The sequence below is a fragment of the Manis pentadactyla genome, chromosome 14 (genome assembly GCF_030020395.1).
Source record: "Manis pentadactyla isolate mManPen7 chromosome 14, mManPen7.hap1, whole genome shotgun sequence".
NCBI lineage: Eukaryota > Metazoa > Chordata > Mammalia > Pholidota > Manidae > Manis > Manis pentadactyla.
In genome coordinates, this window is record NC_080032.1 from 66562925 (window position 1) to 66586547 (window position 23623).

At 38.5% G+C, this 23623-nt stretch overlaps 1 protein-coding gene across 2 annotated transcripts in view; it reads left to right on the plus strand.

The window, feature by feature from the left end:
• The first annotated feature begins 571 nt into the window (after positions 1–571).
• Positions 572–23623, plus strand: part of LOC118924787 (C-type lectin domain family 2 member D-like) — a 41491-nt gene continuing 18439 nt past the window's right edge. The window contains exons 1-2 of one of the 2 annotated variants that reach the window (XM_057492499.1): positions 594–962; positions 22707–22814. In XM_057492499.1, coding sequence (XP_057348482.1) covers positions 905–962; positions 22707–22814 — 166 coding nt within the window. In that variant the 5' untranslated portion in view covers positions 594–904. Of the gene's footprint in view, positions 963–22706; positions 22815–23623 lie in introns of both variants that reach the window. The other variant, XM_036909893.2, reaches the window with a different exon arrangement.

Genomic DNA, 23623 nt, shown 5'->3' on the forward strand with positions numbered 1-23623 from the left:
ATGGATGTATAAAGAAGATGTGGTACATATACACAATAGAATATTATTCAGTCATAAAAAAATCCTGCCATTTGCAATAACATGGATGGACCTAGAGGGTATTATGCTCAGTGAAATAACCCAGGTGGAGAAAGACAAATGCCATATGATCTCACTTATTTATGGAATATAAAGACTAAAGAAAACAAAATGAACAAATAGCAGTAGACTCATAGACACTGAGAAGTGACTGGTGATAAATACCATGGTGGTAGGAGTTAGGGTAGGTGAGTGGAAGGGGAAACTATACTAGATTAAGGCAATATGTACCCATCTACATGTCTGCCAAGGGATAATGTATTTCTCAGAGCAAGATTTCATATACAATATATATATATTGTATATACATATATTATTACAACATTCAAGACAAAAATTCTCTTATTGTACTAAGAGGTAAAACAAACAATGATTTTAAAAAAGACTACTCAGGTATTCTGAGATGTAAGAAATCCTTAGGTAAGGTCAATATATGTACCTCTTGAAAACAGAATTTTTTTTTTTTAAGGCAAGTGAGCCCTTGGGAATGGATTTTAATTTGAGGTTAGGATTGCTGTTTTTACTTGCCTAACATTCAGGTCCTCTGAGAATACCTCTTTCCACTAAATTCTCATTTTCTTTCTTTAAATTAACAAGTATCAATTTGCTTTGCAACCAATGTATGTGAATTAGCTTCAATATCTACTAAGACATTCTTAACATGCGTGGTTTTTTGTTGTGGTAAATTAACGGACTGGAAACACGTTTTTTGTGTTGCTCTTTCACTTCTAGCCAGATTTAAATGAAAACAGTTTCAGTTATTGAGGAAGCTCTAAACTCAGCCTGTTGACTCTAATTTAGCTCCCTCAGAAAGACTGGCAGCAAAATGCATACCCGTAATGTGGAAAAAGACTTTGTACTTACTGAATCACTTGCAAAGCAAGGTAAGAAGCTGGACCTCAGGGAGAGTGTGAGCATTGGGTGGTAAGGAGTGGTGATGATTAGAACTAGTTCCTACATGGGGAGAATGGTTAAAAAGTAGAGATTTTTCAAGGAGGAGAGATGGACAGTCATAAACTGGCTTATAATTTGTGTAAAAATATGCATAAATATTCATTTTAATAAGTAAAAAGAAGAAACTGTTAGAGAAAGATGTAAGAGACTGGGATCAGATTAAATTTATGATTGAGAATAAAAATAAACTTCACTGAAAAGCTTTACAAACTGCAAACTGTTACACAGATATAGATGCAAACTATCATTATTAAGTAAGAGAAAAGGCTATCATTGAAGCCCATAGGAGAGAAAAAAATAAAAAGTAAGTAATGGAGATTTACAAATAAAAATAGTCAATAAGCCCATGGAAAAACTTAGCGGAGCATTCAAATGGAATTATCTCACATTAGATACACTATAAAAATATGTGTGTGTGTGTGTGTGTGTGTGTGTGTGTGTGTGTGTGTGTGTGTATAATCTCATATATTGTATACAAAGCTTGAAATTTTTTAAAAAACTTGTATTTGAGTCTTTAATATGATTTACAAGTGGGAAAAAAAGTGATTTTGTACCAACTGGGAAAAATGGAGGTATTATAATTTAGGACTGGAAAAAAATGTTTGCCCCTGATAAAAGTAGTAAACGATTTAGACAGAAAGCAATTCAGATGAGGAAAAGTTGATTTCTAAGTCCTGTTTAGTGACTTCATTTATTTCTTCATTTGGTATTTTGAGTATTTTTATAACAGCTACTTTAAAATATTTGTGAGATAATTCTAACATCTATGTCAATTCAGATCCTGTTGATTGCCTTTTTCCTTGCAAGCTGAAATTTTCATGGTTATTTATATACTGAATACCTTTGTATTATATTCTGGACATTCTGAATAATATTTTGATGTGAGACTCTTTGTTTAGATTTTTGGAGTATATTGATACTTTTGGCTTTAGCAGGCAATCACTCTGGCTAGTTTCAGGCCTTCTGTGGGCTCTGACTCCAATGTCGGTTCAGTTTTCGGAGCCTGAGTAGTGTTACTCAGAATTTTTTGTATGTGCATCAACCAGGTCAATCTCTTGTCTGGGCAATGTTTAATTTATTAGGTTTGCTCTCAGTGTCTCTGGTGTGTTAATTAGCATCAGATCCAGGCACACAAGGCTAGTGGCTGGTTGAGTCCAGGAGTTTACAAGTATGATTCAGAAGTTCCTTTTCACCATCTGCTCAATACTTAATGGTTTCCACGGGCTTCTCTTTTCTCTCCTCCAGCCAGAAATTTGTGCCTCTAGTTACCCTGCTCGACCATGTACTTCTGCAAATCTGGCTGCATCTGTAAGTCTAAGTAGCAGGAGGAAAGAGGGGTTTTGGCCAGTAGGTGCTGTCAAACTGCTACTGCCATCATGAAATTGTCTGAGGTTTGGGACACATAAGAATGCAGAAGAGGGTAAAAACAATGGGGTATTTTCATACTCTGTTAGCAGTTCACTTTCCTGCTCTTATACCATTTACAGTGCTTCTCCTGGAGCCCTCTCTGTTTGTGCCCTAATCAGTGCTCAGTTCCAGATTTCTGGATGCATTATGGTCAGGGCACTGATCCTGGGTGGAGGGGAGGTTATTCAACAATGCTTTGGTGCTACCTTGAATTCAAGTGTTTTTCATGGAATTGTTGCTACTATACAGTTTGTGTGTGTGTGTGTGTAAATATATGTATACATATATATAATCAACAGCTGTTCTACACATTCTGTCTAAGTATGTAAGTATGTGTGTATTTATATATATATATATGGAGATACACATACATATATATATGTATGTATTAAGGCATCACGGATATACACTCTTATGAAGGTTTCACATGAAAAACATTGTGGTTACTACATTCACCCATATTATCAAGTCCCCTCAACACCACACTGAATTCACTGTCCATCAGTGTAGTAAGATGCCACAGTCACTACTTGTCTTCTCTGTGCTACACTGCCTTCCTTCCCTGTGACCCCCCCACACACCATGTGTACCAATCATAATAGCCTTCAATCTTCTCCTTCCCTCTCCACCCACGCTCCCTGCCCCTCCCCCTTGGTTACCACTAGTACCTTCTTAAGAGTCTGTGAGTCGGCTGCTGTTTTGTTCCTTCAGTTTTGCTTCATTGTTATACTCCACAAATGAGGGAAATCATTTGGTACTTCTTTTTCCAACTGGCTTATTTCACTGAGCATAATACCTCTAGCTCCACCCATGTTGTTGCAAATGGTAGGATTTGTTTTCTTCCTACGGATGAATAATATTTCATTGTGTATATGTACCACACATTCTCTATCCATTCATCTACTGATGGACACTTAAGTTGCTTCCATATTTTGGCTATTGTAAATAGTGTTGCAATAAACCTAGGAGTGCATATGTCTTTTTGAATCTGAGATCTTGTTTCCTTTGGGCAAATTCCTAGGAGTGGAATTTCAGGGTCAAATAGTATTTCTATTTTTAGTTTTTTGAGGAACCTCCATATTGCATTTCACAATAGTTTAATTTACTTTCCCACAAGCAGTGTAGGAGGGTTCCTAGTCTTTTCAGTGTTGACCATCCTAACTGTTGTGAGGTGATATCTCATTGTGGTTTTAATTTGCATTTACCTGATAAGAAACGATATGGAGCATCTTTTCATGTGCCTGTTGGCCATCTGAAATTTTTCTTTGGAGAAGTGTCTGTTCAGATCCTCCACCCATTTTTTAATCAGGTTATTTGCTTTTTGGGTTTTGAGGCATGTGAGTTCTTTATATATTTTGGATGTTAACCCCTTGTGGGATACATCATTTACAAATATTTTCTCCCATACTGTAGGATGCCTTTTTGTTCTGCTGATGGTGTCCTTTGCTGTACAGAAGCTTTTTAGTTTGATGTAGTCTCATTTGTTCATTTTTGTTTTTGTTTACCTTGCCCAAGCAGATGTGTTCAGAAAAAAGTTGTTCATGTCTATATTCAAGAGATTTTTGCCTATGTTTTCTTCTAAGATTGTTATTAAAGGTTTCATGACTTACATTCAGGTCTTTGATCCATTTTGAGTTTACTTTTTTATATGGGGTTAGACAATAATCCAGTTCCATTCTCTTACATGGAGCTGTCCAGTTTTGCCAACACTATTTGTTGAAGAGGCTGTCATTTCCCCATTGTATATCCATGGCTCCTTTATTGTATATTAATTGACCATATATGCTTGGGTTTATATCTGGGCTCTCTATTCTATTCCATTGATCTATGGGTCTGTTCTTGTACCAGTACCAAGTTGCCTTGATTACTGTGGCTTTCTAGTAGAGCTTGAAGTCAGGGAGTGTAAGCGCCTCAGCTTTATTCTTCCTTCTCAGTATTGCTTTGGCTATTCAGGATCTTTGTGGTTCCATATGAATTTTAGAACTATTTTCTCTAGTTCGTTGTAGAATGCTTTCGGTATTTTGATAGGAATTGCATTGAATCTGTAGATTGCTTTAGGCAGGATGGCCATTTTGACAATATTAATTCTTCCTATCCATGAGCACAGGATGTATTTCCATTTATTGGTGTCCTCTTTAATTTCTCTCATGAGCGTCTTGTAGTTTTCAGGATATACTTTCACTTCCTTGGTTAGGTTTATTCCTAGGTATTTTATTCTTTTTGATGCAATTGTGAATGGAATTGTTTTCCTGATTTCTCTTCCTGCTAGTTCATCATTAGAATATAGGAATGCAACAGATTTCTGTGTATTAATTTTATATCCTGCAACTTTGCTGAATTCAGATATTAGTTCTAGTAGTTTTGGGGTGAATCTTTATGGTTTTTTACATACCATATCATGTCATCTGCAAACAGTGACAGTTTAACTTCTTCTTTACCAATCTGGATGCCTTTTATGTCTTTGTGTTGTCTGATTGCCGTGGCTAGGACCTCCAGAACTATGTTGAATAAAAGTGGGGAGAGTGGGCAGCCTTGTACTGTTTCTGATCTTAAAGAAATGTTGGAGTAGTTACACTATATTAATTTCAGACAGAAAACTTCCAAACAAGTAAAATTACCAGTGATAAAGAGGAACAGTATATAATAATAATAACTAGAATGCATAACAATTCTTAATGTATATAAACCTAAACACAGAGTGTCATAATATATGAGGCAAAAACTTATAGAACTCCAGGGAGAAATAGATGAATCAACTATTATAATTGAATACTTCAATGTCCCTGTATCATAAGTGGACAGATACAGCAGACAGAAAATCATAAAGACATAGTTGAACTAACATAGTCATCAGTCAATTGGATATAATGCAATGGAAGAGTAGAAACATAGTAGAAATTATAGATGACCTTGGGTTTGGTTATGACTTTTTAAATACAGTGCTAAAAGTACACTCCATGAAAGAAAAAAATTAATAAGTTGGATTTGATTAAAATTAAAACCTTCCGCTCCATGGAAGACACCAATAAGAAAATGAAAAGACTGGAGAATATCATTGTGAAACACAAATATGAAAAGGGACTATTATCCAAAATACATTAAGAACTCTCAAATTCAACAGTAAGAAAACAAAAAGCCCAATTAAAAAATGGGCAAAAGATCTAAACTGACACCAAGGAAGATAGACTTAATGCAAAGTATATTATGCTTAAATCACCTATCATTAGGGGATTTCAAATTAAAGCAATAATATAATACCACTATATGCCTCTTAAAATGGCTGAAATCCAAAATATTGACAACACCAAATGCTGGTGACGATACAGAGCAATAGGAACTGAAGTGCAAAATAGTACAGACACTTTGGAAGATGGCTTGGCAGTGTTTCAAAAAACTAAACATAGTCTTACCTTATGATTCAGCAAACACACTCCTTGGTATTTACACAAATGAACTGAAAATCTACATCTACAGAAAAATCTGAACATGAATGTTTACAGCAGCCTTATTCATAATTGTCAAAACCTGTAAGCAATCAAGATGTCCTTTGATAGATGAATTGATAAAATGGTACATCCATACTGTATAGCATCATTAAGTGATAAAAAGAAATGAGCTAACAAGACATAAAAAGATATGCAGGAACCTTAAACACTTACTGCTAAGGGAAAGAAGCCAATCTGAAAAGGCTACATATTGTATGACTCCCAGCTCTATATGCTGGAAAAGGCAAAGGAAACAGTTAAGTAGATTAGTGATTGTGAGGGTTTTGGGGTGGGGGAGGCAGGGAAAATGAACAGATGGAGCACAGTTGATTTGGGGGGAAGTGGAACTATTCCCTATGATACTGTAATGGTGGACACATGTCATTCCCCATGTGTCAAAACCCACAGAATGTACAACCCAAAGAGTGAACTCTACCACCAACTATGGTTAATAGTTAATGATGGTGTATTATCTCTTCAGTTTTGACAAATGTACCACACTAGTTCGAGATGTTAATAACAGTGAAAAGCAGAGGTGGGGTTGGAGGACAGATTAAAATGGTATACCTATACTCCCTTTTCAACGTTTCTGTAAACCTAAAACTGTTAAAAAGAAAAAGTATATTAATTAAGAAAAATATTTTGGGAAACATTAATGTAAAGTCTCTAGTGGGCAGGGAATGTTGGAGAAAAATAAGAGTGTTTAGCCCAGAACACTACATGAAATGGTTAAAAGTACTAAGTGATGGAGTTAGAACGGAGTTCCAACAAAAATATTTTTAAGATTTTAGATAATATGGAATGCTTTGAGATACAACACAAATCAAATACCAGCTTAATGAATTATGCTAAGATGAACAACCTTGTCAACTACTTTAGTCAGAGAAGAAGCTTGCTATGCAACCCAGAAGCCCTCCATATATTCTTTACTATTTGCTAAACTTACCTCCTAAGAATAATTTGACTTTTATTTATTTATTTTATTTATTTATTTATTTATTTTATTGAAGGGTAGTTGACAACAGTATTGCATTACATTAGTTTCAGGTGTACAACACAGTGATTCAACATTTATATACATGATAATTCTAGGTACCAGCTATCACCATACCAAGTTGTTACAATATTTTGACTATATTCCTTATGCTATACATTACATCCCGGTTACTTATTTATTTTACAATTGGAAGTGTGTTTAAATATATATATATATTTTGTGAGGGCATCTCTCATATTTATTGATCAAATAGTTGTTAACCACAATAAATTTCTGTATAGGGGGGTCAATACTCAATGCACAATCATTAATCCACCCAAAGCCTAATTTTCGTCAGTCTCCAATCTTCTGATGCATAACGAACAAATTCTTACATGGAGTACAAATTCTTACATAGTGAATAAGTTACATGGTGAACAGTGCAAGGGCAGTCATCACAGAAGCTTTCGGTTTTGTTCATGCATTATGAACTATACACAGTCAGTTCAAATATGAATATTCATTTGATTTTTATACTTGATTTATATGTGGATACCACATTTCTCTATTATTATTATTTTTAATAAAATGCTGAAGTGGTAGGTAGATACAAGATAAAGGTAGAAAACAGAGTTTAGTGTTGTAAGAGAGCAAATGTAGATGGTCAGGTGTGTGCCTGTAGACTATGTGTTAATCCGAGCTAGATGAGGGCAATAAACATCCATGTATGCAGAAGATTTCTCTCAGAACATGAGGGGGGAGGTTCTAAGCCTCACCTCTGCTGCTCCCCATTTTCTCACCAGATGGCCCCCTGCGACTGTGCCTGTCTTAGGTTGTTCCTCCCTTGAGGAATCTTACCCGTCTCTGGCTAACCAGTCATCTTCCGGGCCATACAGGGAAATGTTAATTTGTTAAGTGAGAGAGAAGCCTTATTGTTTGAAAAGGTTAGCTTTTTACTTCTTTGCATATTTATGCCCTGTGGCTTCTATGCCCAGTATTTGTCTTGAGGTGTCTTTACCACTTGGAAGAATTATGATACTCGGTAAATTCGACATGTGGCACGAGTTCTATTTAAAGGTTGTGATTAGGTAGGAAGAAGAAAAGCTATAGAAGTAGCAGGTGGAAGAAAACCTGGGAAGATTGATTATTTCTTTGACATATCTTCTTGTAGAGTAACTTCAGCATTGATAGGTTTTAAACGACTAATTAAATTGTGCACACACATTAACATAATAGGAATATAGTTACCTAACCAAAGCATACCTGTAATTACCAGCCATCTCCAGTGAAACCAAGAAAACCAGTTAGGGACCTTAGGCATTTGTGAAAACTTATCTATGATATGGTGGATATTGTCCGACTTAACTTGAACAGTCTGAGAGAATTCAGATAAACTAGAACAACCCATTCCTGGGGACTGTTCATATCCCATATGTTCTTTTAACGATAAATAGTCTGTGGTTGTAAGATTTTGGAGTCCTACAATTTGCACTTCTCCTAATTCTTGGTTGAGTTCCAACAGTATAGATCCAGTCCAATTTTTGTTTTACTGTATGCACAGGCCAGCTTAGATATCTCCTTCGTCTTTCCCATGGCAGGTCCAGGAACTGGTGGGATGAGTGCATCTACACCTGTGACAGTGCGTGGATCTTTGATGGGGTTTTTTTTTTTTTTTTTTTCTGATCATCTTCTGTCATGAGTCTTCCAGAGAGTGCTGATGTTGGCAGTTCTTTTTCATATTGTATCTTAGTTCATTTTCGGGGTAGCCAAATTAGGCTTTGATCCTCTGTATAAACACAAACAGACCCTTTGCCTACACTTTTATATGTCCTTTATATCATTGTGTAGAACTCATTAGAGGTCACCACATAGGAACTGCATTTTTTTTTTAATCACTAATCTACACTTAAATGATGAATACTTTGTTTACTAGGCTCTCCCCTATACCAGGTCCCCCCTATATACTCCTTTACAGTCACTGTCCATCAGCGTAGCAACCTGTTGTAGAATCACTACTTGTCTTCTCTTTGTTGTACAGCCCACCCCTTTCTCCCACCCCGCTATGGATGCTAATCTTAATACCCCTCTTTTTCTGCCCCCCCTTATCCCTCCCTACCAACCCATCCTCCCCAGTCCCTTTCCCTTTGGTACCTGTTAGTCCATTCTTGAGTTCTGTGATTCTGCTGCTGTTTTGTTCCTTCAGTTTTTCCTTTGTTCTTATATTCCACAGATGAGTGAAATCATTTGGTATTTCTCTTTCTCTGCTTGGCTTGTTTCACTGAGCAAAATACCCTCCAGCTCCATCCATGTTGCTGCAAATGGTTGGATTTGCCCTTTTCTTATGGCTGAGTAGTATTCCATTGTGTATATGTACCACATCTTCTTTATCCATTCATCTATCGATGGACATTTAGGTTGCTTCCAATTCTTGGCTATTGTAAATAGTGCTGCGATAAACATAGGGGTACATTGGACTTTCTCATACTTGATTGCTGCATTCTTAGGGTAAATTCCTAGGAGTGGAATTCCTGGGTCAAATGGTAAGTCTGTTTTGAGCATTTTGATGTACCTCCATACTGCTTTCCGCAATGGTTGAACTAACTTACATTCCCACCAGCAGTGTAGGAGGGTTCCCCTTTCTCCACAGCCTCGCCAACATTTGTTGTTGTTTGTCTTTTGGATGGCAGTCATCCTTACTGGTGTGAGGTGATACCTCATTGTAGTTTTAATTTGCATTTCTCTGATAATTAGCGATGTGGAGCATCTTTTCATGTGTCTGTTGGCCATCTGTATTTCTTTTTTGGAGAACCGTCTGTTCAGTTCCTTTGCCCATTTTTTAATTGGGTTATTTGTTTTTTGTTTGTTGAGGCGTGTGAGCTCTTTATATATTCTGGACATCAAGCCTTTATCGGATGTGTCATTTTCAACGATATTCTTCCATACTGTAGGGTTCCTTTTTGTTCTATTGATGGTGTCTTTTGCTGTACAGAAGCTTTTCAGCTTAATATAGTCCCACTTGTTCATTTTTGCTGTTGTTTTCCTTGCCTGGGGAGATATGTTCAAGAAGAGATCACTCATGTTTATGTCTAAGAGGTTTGTGCCTATGTTTTCTTCCAAGAGTTTAATGGTTTCATGACTTACATTCAGGTCTTTGATCCATTTTGAGTTTACTTTTGTATATGGGGTTAGACGATGGTCCAGTTTCATTCTCCTACATGTAGCTGTCCAGTTTTGCCAGCACCATCTGTTGAAGGGACTGTCATTTCACCATTGTATGTCCATGGCTCCTTTATCAAATATTAATTGACCATATATGTCTGAGTTAATGTCTGGATTGTCTAGTCTGTTCCATTGGTCTGTGGCTCTGTTCTTGTGCCAGTACCAAATTGTCTTGATTACTATGGCTTTATAATAGAGCTTGAAGTTGTGGAGTGAGATCCCCCCTACTTTATTCTTCTTTCTCAGGATTGCTTTGGCTATTCGGGGTCTTTGGTGGTTCCATATGAATTTTTGAATTATTTTTTCCAGTTCATTGAAGAATGTTGCTGGTATTTTCATAGGGATTGCATCAAATCTGTATATTGCTTTGGGCAGGATGGCCATTTTGACGATATTAATTCTTCTTAGCCATGAGCATGGGATGTGTTTCCATCTGTTAGTGTCCCCTTTAATTTCTTTTAAGAGTGACTTGTAGTTTTCAGAATATAAGTCTTTCACTTCTTTGGTTAGGTTTATTCCTAGGTATTTTATTTTTTTTGATGCAATTGTGAATGGAGTTGTTTTCCTGATTTCTCTTTCTGTTGGTTCATTGTTGGTATATAGGAAAGCCACAGATTTCTGTGTGTTGATTTTGTATCCTGCAGCTTTGCTGTATTCCGATATCAGTTCTAGTAATTCTGGGGTGGAGTCTTTAGGGTTTTTTATGTACAGTATCATGTCATCTGCAAATAGTGACAGTTTGACTTCTTCTTTGCCAATCTGGATTCCTTGTATTTTTTTGTTTTGTCTGATTGCCGTGGCTAGGACATCTAGTACAATGTTAAATAGCAGTGGGGAGAGTGGGCATCCCTGTCTAGTTCCTGATCTCAGCGGAAATGCTTTCAGCTTCTCGCTATTCAATATAATGTTGGCTGTGGGTTTTTCATAGATGGCCTTTATTATGTTGAGGTACTTGCCCTCTATTCCCATTTTGCTGAGAGTTTTTATCATGAATGGATGTTGAACTTTGTCAAATGCTTTTTCAGCATCTATGGAGATGATCATGTGGTTTTTTTCCTTCCTTTTTCTTGATGTGGTGGATGATGTTGATGGACTTTCAAATGTTGTGCCATCCTTGCATCCCTGGGATGAATCCCACTTGGTCATGGTGTACGATGGTTTTGATGCATTTCTGAATTCGGTTTGCTAAAATTTTGTTGAGTATTTTTGCGTCTACGTTCATCAGGGATATTGGTCTGTAGTTTTCTTTTTTGGTGGTGTCTTTGCCTGGTTTTGGTATTAGGGTGATGTTAGCTTCATAGAATGAGTTTGGGAGTATCCCCTCCTCTTCTATTTCTTGGAAAACTTTAAGGAGAATGGGTATTATGTCTTCCCTGTATGTCTGATAAAATTCCGAGGTAAATCCATCTGGCCCGGGGGTTTTGTTCTTTGGTAGTTTTTTGATTACCGCTTCAATTTCGTTGCTGGTAATTGGTCTGTTTAGATTTTCTGTTTCTTTTTGGGTCAGTCTTGGAAGGTTGTATTTTTCTAGGAAGCTGTCCATTTCTCCTAGGTTTCCCAGCTTGTTAGCATATAGGTTTTCATAGTAGTCTCTAATAATTCTTTGTATTTCTGCGGGATCTGTTGTGATTTTTCCTTTCTCGTTTCTGATACTGTTGTTTTGTGTTGACTCTCTTTTCCTCTTAATAAGTCTGGCTAGAGGCTTATCTATTTTGTTTATTTTCTCGAAGAACCAGCTCTTGGTTTCATTGATTTTTGCTATTGTTTTATTCTTCTCAATTTTATTTATTTCTTCTCTGATCTTTATTATGTCCCTCCTTCTGCTGACCTTAGGCCTCATTTGTTCTTCTTTTTCCAATTTTGATAGTTGTGACATTAGACCGTTCATTTGGGATTGCTCTTCCTTTTTTAAATATGCTTGGATTGCTATATACTTTCCTCTTAAGACTGCTTTTGCTGGGTCCCACAGAAGTTGGGGCTTAGTGTTGTTGTTGTCATTTGTTTCCATATATTGCTGGATCTCCATTTTGATTTGGTCATTGATCCATTGATTATTTAGGAGCGTGTTGTTTAGCCTCCATGTGTTTGTGAGCCTTTTTGCTTTCTTTGAACAGTTTATTTCTAGTTTAATGCCTTTGTGGTGTGAAAAGTTGGTTGATAGGATTTCAATCTTTTGGAATTTACTGAGGCTCTTTTTCTGTCCTAGTATGTGGTCTATTCTGGAGAATGTTCCATGTGCACTTGAGAAGAACGTGTATCCTGTTGCTTTTGGATGTAGAGTTCTGTAGATGTCTATTAGGTCCATCTGTTCTAGTGTGTTGTTCAGTGCCTCTGTGTCCTTACTTATTTTCTGTCTGGTGGATCTGTCCTTTGCAGTGAGTGGTGTGTTGAAGTCTCCTAGAATGAATGCATTGCATTCTATTTCCTCCTTTAGTTCTGTTTATATTTGTTTCAGGTATGTTGGTGCTCCTGTATTGGGTGCATATATATTTATAATGGTTATATCCTCTTGATGGACTGAGCCCTTTATCATTATGTAATGTCCTTCTTTGTCTTTTGTTACTTTCTTTATTTTGAAGTCTGTTTTGTCTGATACCAGAATTGCAACACCTGCTTTCTTCTCTCTGTTGTTTGCTTGAAATATCTTTCTCCATCCCTTGACTTTAAGTCTGTGCGTGTCTTTGGGTTTGAGGTGAGTCTCTTGTAAGCAGCATATAGATGGGTCTTGCTTTTTTATCCATTCTATTACTCTGTGTCTTTTGATTGGTGCATTCAGTCCATTTACATTTAGGGTGATTATTGAAAGGTATGAATTTATTGCCATTGCAGGCTTTAAGTTTGTGGTTACCAAAGGTTTAGGGTTAGCTTCTTTACTGTCTTACTGTCTAACTTAACTCGCTTGTTGAGCTATTATAAACCCAGTCTGATGATTCTTTATTTCTCTCCCTTCTTATTCCTCCTCCTCCCTTCTTCATATGTTGGGTGTTTTGTTGTGTGCTCTTTTTAGGAGTGCTCCCATCTAGAGCAGTCCCTGTAGGATGCCCTGTAGAGGTGGTTTGTGGGAGGCAAATTCCCTCAACTTTTGCTTGTCTGGGAATTGTTTAATCCCTCCTTCATATTTAAATGATATTCGTGCTGGATACAGTAGTCTTGGTTCGAGGCCCTTCTGTTTCATTGCATTAAGTATATCATGCCATTCTCTTCTGGCCTGTAGGGTTTCTGTTGAGAAGTCTGATGATAGCCTGATGGGTTTTCCTTTGTAGGTAACCTTTTTTTTCTCTCTGGCTGCCTGTAATACTTTGTCCTTGTCTTTGATCTTTGCCATTTTAATTATTATGTGTCTTGGTGTTGCCCTCCTTGGATCCCTTGTCATGGGAGTTCTGTGTACCTCTGTGGTCTGAGAGGCCATTTCTTCCCCTAGTTTGGGGAAATTTTCAGCAATTATTTCTTCAAAGACATTTTCTATCCCCTTTTCTCTCTCTACTTCTTCTGGAATACCTATGATTCTTATATTATTCCTTTTTGATTGGTCACTCAGCTCTCTTAAAATTCTTTCATTCCTGGAGATCCTTTTATCTCTCTCTGCATCAGCTTCTCTGCGTTCCTGTTCTCTGTTTTCTAGTCCATTAATGGTCTTTTGCATCTCGTCCATTCTGTTTTGAAGTCCTTCCAGAGCTTGTTTTATTTCTGAATTCTCCTTCCTTAGTTCTTGCATATTTCTCTGCAAGTCCATCAGCATGGTTATGACTTTTGTTTTGAATTCTTTTTCAGGAAGACTGGCTAAATCTATCTCCCCAGATTCCTTCTCAGGGGAAGATGTAGCAGATGCCGAAGCTGTCTGGGTTAGTCTTGTCTGGATCATATTTTTTTGCCTTTTCATGTTGACAGGTGCTATTGACTGTCAGCTGGGAGGGCCAAAATTTTCACTTGCTACTGGCCTTTCTTTACTGGGACAACTGCGACCCCTAGTGGCTTGTGTTGGGTAATTGCGTGTAGAGTGGGTCTTTGTGTCTTGCCTGGCCAGAAGGGAGAAATTTCCCTTTCTGCGGGCGGAGTTTGTCTCAGGCTGCTTCTCTGCTTTCGCAGCGCCCGGTGGGGTAATGGATGGGGGGGCTGCTTGACTGTTTGCCTCCGTGTGGGGTCTCAGAGCTGTTCCCCAGGGAGTTAGTGCACCCGGTTTTCCCTGTAATTTCCAGCTGCTGTACTGTGACCTGGGTTGTTTCCGTCAAGCTGTTAAGTCCCTGTCCCTTTAAGACTTTCGAAAGGCCCCCGCTTTTCTTTGTCACAGGGGCATCAGCTTCAGCACTCGCTCAGAGGTCTTACTCCCTGTTCCCCCAGTATCCGGTAAATTCTCCCCAGTATCCAGGGCCCCCTGGGCATGTACTGTGTCTGCGCTCTTTCCCGGAAGGCTGGGTTGGGTGTTCAGCAGTCCTGGGCTCCGTCTCCCTCCCGCTCTGCCTATTCTTCTCCCGCCGGGAGCTGGGGGGAAGTGCGCTCGGGTCCCGCCGGGCCGGTGCTTGTATCTTACCCCTTTCACCAGTCGCTGGGTTCTCGCTGGTGTAGCTGCAGTCTGACCACTGTCCTGCGTCTTCTGGTCTCTCTTTTAGGGCTAGTTGTGTTTGTTGTATTTTCAAAAGTATATATGTCTTTGGGAGGAGATTCCCACTGTCCTACTCATGCCGCCATGTTGGCTCCGCCTCCTCATTTGATTTTTAAACTTGATTTATATGTGGATACCACATTTCTCTATTATTATTATTTTTAATAAAATGCTGAAGAGGTAGGTAGATACGAGATAAAGGTAGAAAACAGAGTTTAGTGTTGTAAGAGAGCAAATGTAGATGATCAGGTGTGTGCCTGTAGACTATGTGTTAATCCGAGCTAGACGAGGGCAATAAACATCCATGTATGCAGAAGATTTCTCTCAGAACATGAGGGGGGAGGTTCTAAGCCTCACCTCTGCTGCTCCCCATTTTCTCACCAGATGGCCCCCTGTGACTGTGCCTGTCTTAGGTTGTTCCTCCCTTGAGGAATCTTACCCGTCTCTGGCTAACCAGTCATCTTCCGGGGCCATACAGGGAAATGTTAATTTGTTAAGTGAGAGAGAAGCCTTATTGTTTGAAAAGGTTAGCTTTTTACTTCTTTGCATATTTATGCCCTGTGGCTTCTATGCCCAGTATTTGTCTTGAGGTGTCTTTACCACTTGGAAGAATTATGATACTCGGTAAATTCGACATGTGGCACGAGTTCTATTTAAAGGTTGTGATTAGGTAGGAAGAAGAAAAGCTATAGAAGTAGCAGGTGGAAGAAAACCTGGGAAGATTGATTATTTCTTTGACATATCTTCTTGTAGAGTAACTTCAGCATGGATAGGTTTTAAACTACTAATTAAATTGTGTGCACACATTAACATAATAGGAGTATAGTTACATAACCAAAGCATACCTGTAATTACCAGCCATCTCCAGTGAAACCAAGAAAACCAGTTAGGCACCTTAGGCATTTGTGAAAACTTATCTATGATATGGTGGATATTGTCCTACTGAACTTAAACAGTCTGAGAGAATTCAGATAAACTAGAACACCCCATTCCTGGGGACTGTTCATATCCCATATGTTCTTTTAACGATAAATAGTCTGTGGTTGTAAGATTTTGGAGTGCTACAATTTGCACTTCTCCTAATTCTTGGTTGAGTTCCAACAGTATAGATCCAGTCCAATTTTTGTTTTACTGTATGCACAGGCCAGCTTAGATATCTCCTTCATCATTCCCATGGCAAGTCCAGGAACTGGTGGGATGAGTGCATCTACACCTGTGACAGTGCGTGGATCTTTGTTGGAGTTTTTTTTTTTTTTTTTTTGCTGATCATCTTCTGTCATGAGTCTTCCCAAGAGTGCTGATGTTGGAAGTTCTTTTTCATATCGTATCTTAGTTCATTTTCGGGGTAGCCAAATTAGGCTTTGATCCTCTGTATAAACACAAACAAACCCTTTGCCTACACTTTTATATGCCCTTTATATCATTGTGTAGAACTCATTAGAGGTCACCACATAGGAACGGCTTTTTTTTTTTTTAATCATTAATCTACACTTACATGATGAATACTTTGTTTACTAGGCTCTCCCCTATACCAGGTCCCCCCTGTATACTCCTTTAAAGTCACTGTCCATCAGCGTAGCAAACTGTTGTAGAATCACTACTTGTCTTCTCTTTGTTGTACAGCCCTCCCCTTTCTCCCACCCCGCTATGGATGCTAATCTTAATACCCCTCTTTTTCTGCCCCCCCTTATCCCTCCCTGCCCACCCATCCTCCCCAGTCCCTTTCCCTTTGGTTCCTGTTAGTCCATTCTTGAGTTCTGTGATTCTGTTGCTGTTTTGTTCCTTCAGTTTTTCCTTTGTTCTTATATTCCACTGATGAGTGAAATCATTTAGTATTTCTCCTTCTCTGCTTGGCTTGTTTCACTGAGCATAATACCTCCCAGCTCCATCCATGTTGCTGCAAATGGTTGGATTTGCCCTTTTCTTATGGCTGAGTAGTATTCCATTGTGTATATGTACCACATCTTCTTTATCCATTCATCTATCGATGGACATTTAGGTTGCTTCCAATTCTTGGCTATTGTAAATAGTGCTGCGATAAACATAGGGGTACATTGGTCTTTCTCATACTTGATTGCTGCGTTCTTAGGGTAAATTCCTAGGAGTGCAATTCCTGGGTCAAATGGTATGTCTGTTTTGAGCATTTTGATGTACCTCCATACTGCTTTCCACAATGGTTGAACAAGTTTACATTCCCACCAGCATTGTAGGAGGGTTCCCCTTTCTCCACAGCCTCGCCAACATTTGTTGTTGTTTGTCTTTTGGATGGCAGCCATCCTTACTGGTGTGAGGTGATACCTCATTGTAGTTTTAATTTGCATTTCTCTGATAATTAGCGATGTGGAGCATCTTTTCATGTGTCTGTTGGCCATCTGTATTTCTTTTTTGGAGAACCGTCTGTTCAGTTCCTTTGCCCATTTTTTAATTGGGTTATTTGTTTTTTGTTTGTTGAGGCGTGTGAGCTCTTTATATATTCTGGACGTCAAGCCTTTATCGGATGTGTCATTTTCAAATATATTCTCCCATACTGTACGGTTCCTTTTTGTTCTATTGATGGTGTCTTTTGCTGTACAGAAGCTTTTCAGCTTAATATAGTCCCACTTATTCATTTTTGCTGTTGTTTTCCTTGCCCGGGGAGATATGTTCAAGAAGAGGTCACTCATGTTTATGTCTAAGAGGTTTGTACCTATGTTTTCTTCCAAGAGTTTAATTTTTTCATGACTTACATTCAGGTCTTTGATCCATTTTGAGTTTACTTTTGTATATGGGGTTAGACGATGGTCCAGTTTCATTCTCCTACATGTAGCTGTCCAGTTTTGCCAGCACCATCTGTTGAAGAGACTGTCATTTCGCCATTGTATGTCCATGGCTCCTTTATCAAATATTAATTGACCATATATGTCTGGGTTAATGTCTGGATTGTCTAGTCTGTTCCATTAGTCTGTGGCTCTGTTCTTGTGCCAGTACCAAATTGTCTTGATTACTATGGCTTTATATTAGAGCTTGAAGTTGGGGAGTGAGATCCCCCCTACTTTATTCTTCTTTCTCAGGATTGCTTTGGCTATTCGGGGTCTTTGGTGCTTCCATATGAATTTTTGAATTGTTTGTTCCAGTTCATTGAAGAATGTTGCTGGTAGTTTCATAGGGATTGCATCAAATCTGTATATTGCTTTGGGCAGGATGGCCATTTTGACGATATTAATTCTTCCTAGCCATGAGCATGGGATGCGTTTCCATCTGTTAGTGTCCCCTTTAATTTCTTTTAAGAGTGACTTGTAGTTTTCAGAATATAAGTCTTTCACTTCTTTGGTTAGGTTTATTCCTAGGTATTTTATTTTTTTTGATGCAATTGTGAATGGAGTTGTTTTCCTGATTTCTCTTTCTGTTGGTTCATTGTTGGTATATAGGAAAGCCACAGATTTCTGTGTGTTGATTTTGTATCCTGCAGCTTTGCTGTATTCCGATATCAGTTCTAGTAATTCTGGGGTGGAGTCTTTAGGGTTTTTTATGTACAGTATCATGTCATCTGCAAATAGTGACAGTTTGACTTCTTCTTTGCCAATCTGGATTCCTTGTATTTTTTTGTTTTGTCTGATTGCCGTGGCTAGGACATCTAGTACAATGTTAAATAGCAGTGGGGAGAGTGGGCATCCCTGTCTAGTTCCTGATCTCAGCGGAAATGCTTTCAGCTTCTCGCTATTCAATATAATGTTGGCTGTGGGTTTTTCATAGATGGCCTTTATTATGTTGAGGTACTTGCCCTCTATTCCCATTTTGCTGAGAGTTTTTATCATGAATGGATGTTGAACTTTGTCAAATGCTTTTTCAGCATCTATGGAGATGATCATGTGGTTTTTTTCCTTCCTTTTTCTTGATGTGGTGGATGATGTTGATGGACTTTCAAATGTTGTGCCATCCTTGCATCCCTGGGATGAATCCCACTTGGTCATGGTGTATGATGGTTTTGATGCATTTCTGAATTCGGTTTGCTAAAATTTTGTTGAGTATTTTTGCGTCTACGTTCATCAGGGATATTGGTCTGTAGTTTTCTTTTTTGGTGGTGTCTTTGCCTGGTTTTGGTATTAGGGTGATGTTAGCTTCATAGAATGAGTTTGGGAGTATCCCCTCCTCTTCTATTTCTTGGAAAACTTTAAGGAGAATGGGTATTATGTCTTCCCTGTATGTCTTATAAAATTCCGAGGTAAATCCATCTGGCCCGGGGGTTTTGTTCTTTGGTAGTTTTTTGATTACCGCTTCAATTTCGTTGCTGGTAATTGGTCTGTTTAGATTTTCTGTTTCTTTTTGGGTCAGTCTTGGAAGGTTGTATTTTTCTAGGAAGCTGTTCATTTCTCCTAGGTTTCCCAGCTTGTTAGCATATAAGTTTCCATAGTAGTCTCTAATAATTCTTTGTATTTCTGTGGGGTCCGTCGTGATTTTTCCTTTCTCATTTCTGATACTGTTGGTTTGTGTTGACTCTCTTTTCCTCTTAATAAGTCTGGCGAGAGGCTTATCTATTTAGTTTATTTTCTCGAAGAACCAGCTCTTGGTTTCATTGATTTTTGCTATTGTTTTATTCTTCTCAATTTTATTTATTTCTTCTCTGATCTTTATTATGTCCCTCCTTCTGCTGACCTTAGGCCTCATTTGTTCTTCTTTTTCCAATTTCGATAGCTGTGACATTAGACCGTTCATTTGGGATTGCTCTTCCTTTTTTAAATATGCTTGGATTGCTATATACTTTCCTCTTAAGACTGCTTTTGCTGGGTCCCACAGAAGTTGGGGCTTAGTGTTGTTGTTGTCATTTGTTTCCATATATTGCTGGATCTCCATTTTGATTTGGTCATTGATCCATTGATTATTTAGGAGCGTGTTGTTTAGCCTCCATGTGTTTGTGAGCCTTTTTGCTTTCTTTGAACAGTTTATTTCTAGTTTAATGCCTTTGTGGTGTGAAAAGTTGGTTGGTAGGATTTCAATCTTTTGGAATTTACTGAGGCTCTTTTTGTGTCCTAGTATGTGGTCTATTCTGGAGAATGTTCCATGTGCACTTGAGAAGAATGTATATCCTGTTGCTTTTGGATGTAGAGTTCTGTAGATGTCTATTAGGTCCATCTGTTCTAGTGTGTTGTTCAGTGCCTCTGTGTCCTTACTTATTTTCTGTCTGGTGGATCTGTCCTTTGCAGTGAGTGGTGTGTTGAAGTCTCCTAGAATGAATGCATTGCATTCTATTTCCTTCTTTAGTTCTATTAATATTTGTTTCAGGTATGTTGGTTCTCCTGTATTGGGTGCATATATATTTATAATGGTTATATCCTCTTGATGGACTGAGCCCTTTATCATTATGTAATGTCCTTCTTTGTCTTTTGTTACTTTCTTTATTTTGAAGTCTGTTTTGTCTGATACCAGAATTGCAACACCTGCTTTCTTCTCTCTGTTGTTTGCTTGAAATATCTTTCTCCATCCCTTGACTTTAAGTCTGTGCACATCTTTGGGTTTGAGGTGAGTCTCTTGTAAGCAGCATATGGATGGATCTTGCTTTTTATCCATTCTATTACTCTGTGTCTTTTGGTTGGTGCATTCAGTCCATTTACATTTTGGGTGATTATTGAAAGGTGTGAATTTATTGCCATTGCAGGCTTTAAGTTTGTGGTTACCAAAGATTTAGGGTTAGCTTCTTTACTATCTTACTGTCTAACTTAACTCGCTTGTTGAGCTATTATAAACACAGTCTGATGATTCTTTATTTCTCTCCCTTCTTATTCCTCCTCCTCCCTTCTTCATATGTTGGGTGTTTTGTTGTGTGCTCTTTTTAGGAGTGCTCCCATCTAGAGCAGTCCCTGTAGGATGCCCTGTAGAGGTGGTTTGTGGGAGGCAAATTCCCTCAACTTTTGCTTGTCTGGGAATTATTTAATCCCTCCTTCAAATTTAAATGATATTCGTGCTGGATACAGTAGTCTTGGTTCGAGGCCCTTCTGTTTCATTGCATTAAGTATATCATGCCATTCTCTTCTGGCCTGTAGGGTTTCTGTTGAGAAGTCTGATGATAGCCTGATGGGTTTTCCTTTGTAGGTAACCTTTTTTTTCTCTCTGGCTGCCTGTAATACTTTGTCCTTGTCTTTGATCTTTGCCATTTTAATTATTATGTGTCTTGGTGTTGCCCTCCTTGGATCCCTTGTCATGGGAGTTCTGTGTACCTCTGTGGTCTGAGAGGCCATTTCTTCCCCTAGTTTGGGGAAATTTTCAGCAATTATTTCTTCAAAGACATTTTCTATCCCCTTTTCTCTCTCTACTTCTTCTGGAATACCTATGATTCTTATATTGTTCCTTTTCGATTGGTCACTCAGCTCTCTTAAAATTCTTTCATCCCTGGAGATCCTTTTATCTCTCTCTGCATCAGCTTCTCTGCGTTCCTGTTCTCTGTTTTCTAGTCCATTAATGGTCTCTTGCATCTCGTCCATTCTGTTTTGAAGTCCTTCCAGAGCTTGTTTTATTTCTGAATTCTCCTTCCTTAGTTCTTGCATATTTCTCTGCAAGTCCATCAGCATGTTTATGACTTTTGTTTTGAATTCTTTTTCAGGAAGACTGGCTAAATCTATCTCCCCAGATTCCTTCTCAGGGGAAGATGTAGCAGATGCCAAAGCTGTCTGGGTTAGTCTTGTCTGGATCATATTTTTTTGCCTTTTCATGTTGACAGGTGCTATTGACTGTCAGCTGGGAGGGCCAAAATTTTCACTTGCTACTGGCCTTTCTTTACTGGGACAACTGCGACCCCTAGTGGCTTGTGTTGGGTAATTGTGTGTAGAGTGGGTCTTTGTGTCTTGCCTGGCCAGAAGGGAGAAATTTCCCTTTCTGTGGGCGGAATTTGTCTCAGGCTGCTTCTCTGCTTTCGCAGCACCCGGTGGGGTAATGGATGGGGGGGCTGCTTGACTGTTTGCCTCCGTGAGGGGTCTCAGAGCTGTTGCCCAGGGAGTTAGTGCATCCGGTTTTACCTGTAATTTCCAGCTGCTGTACTGTGACCTGGGTTGTTTCCGTCAAGCTGTTAAGTCCCTGTCCCTTTAAGACTTTCAAAAAGCCCCCGCTTTTCTTTGTCACAGGGGCATCAGCTTCAGCACCCGCTCAGAGGTCTTACTCCCTGTTTCCCTAGCATCCAGGGCCCCCTGGGCACGCGCTGTGTCTGCGCTCCGGCCCGGATGGCTGGCGCCGGGTGTTCGGCAGTCCTGGGCTCCGTCTCCCTCCCGCTCTGCCTATTCTTCTCCCGCCGGGAGCTGGGGGGACGGGCGCTCGGGTCCCGCCGGGCCGGGCCTTGTATCTTACCCCCTTTCACCAGTCGCTGGGTTCTCGCTGGTGTAGCTGCAGTCTGGCCACTGTCCTGCGTCTGCTGTTCTCTCTTTTAGGGCTAGTTGTGTTTGTTGTATTTTCAAAAGTATATATGTTTTTGGGAGGAGATTCCCACTGTCCTACTCACGCTGCCATGTTGGCTCCGCCCCCTAATTTGACTTTTATAATCATCTTCTCATTTTAATTTTGCCTTTAAAAAAAAAACGCCTTTTAAGTTCCTTTTAATCAATAGATTCCACCTGTTCACTTTTTAAAATTTCCTTTACATTTGTTTTTTAAGAATCAGGATAATTTATCATGTAAAATTTCCAGCAGACAGGATTTTGTTGATTTCGTTCTTGCAGTTAAATTGACATGATTCTAATAATATTTCTAGTAAATTGATAGCTGGATTTGGAGGTTTGTATTTATTTTTTGGGAGGGGTGCAAGGCTGCTTCATGGATTGTGTGTTCAAGACCAATTTTAACTTCTATGAACAACTAAATTCTAGAGACAAAAAAAATCTTAAATTCATGCAGTGACAGGATAATTGCTCCCTCTAGTGAAAAGGCAAGAAATTAAGTGGAAGTAACATTTTGATGGTTAATGCTTCTGAAGTCTGATATCTGTATTTAATGTAAAAAGAAAACATGCTTTTCAATAATTTTCCAGGTTATCTTTCTTCAAGAAAGCATTCTAGTGGAACAATCCTACGGTCAGTCTTGGTCTGCTTCATGTGTGTGACAGTAATACTATGTATAGTGTTTACTGCTCTGGCAGGTAAGTGAACTCTTAATCTTTGTTCTTCTAGACAGTTCCACTATCCAAAAAAAGAGAAAATTACTCAGTAATTGTTCTGTTCTTCACAGATCCTAATAAAAAATTTTTTTTACTTCACCAATTGAGTTTAACTCCAATAACTTTATCAAGGGGATATAAAACTTTAATTGTGTAAGATAAGTGTCACATTATTGCCAAGTTTAATGGAATGAGCAGTCTGCAGCAGGTAGAACCTCTTAGTCATATTATGCTTTATTTACATTATTGCCAGGCTTTTTATTATGTGTGTATACATTATGTATGTACATATATATAAAATTTATACACATATATATAAAATTTACTAACGGAAATTATTTTCTTCTTAAAAAAATTTCTTTATATTAAGGATATATAGTTATAGTGTTTATAAAAAGCCAAAAGTCTCTTAGTTTTTCTTTTTTAAATCCTCCTTCAGCCTCCTACCAAATTTTGAGGTCTGGCTAATTCCTCCTGTCTCACTTTAAATGTCACTTTCTCATGGATCCTTCCCAAGCTCTCCACGGTAGGTGTGGTCTGTCTCTTGGATGGCCTCATAGCATCTCTGCTTTTCCTTTCCTTGTTCAGCTGAGCTTGAATTGACATATACCAGTATGTTAGCTTCAGGTGTACACCATAATTGAAATTACATTTTCAACTGAAATTACTTCTAAAACATCGTGCATTGGTGCTAATGGAGGGCATGTCTAAATAGAGGTGTAGAAGTCTATGCGTACAATTTATGAAATTGTGTTTATGCTTGAATATTGGTTGAGAATTCAGCATGTAAT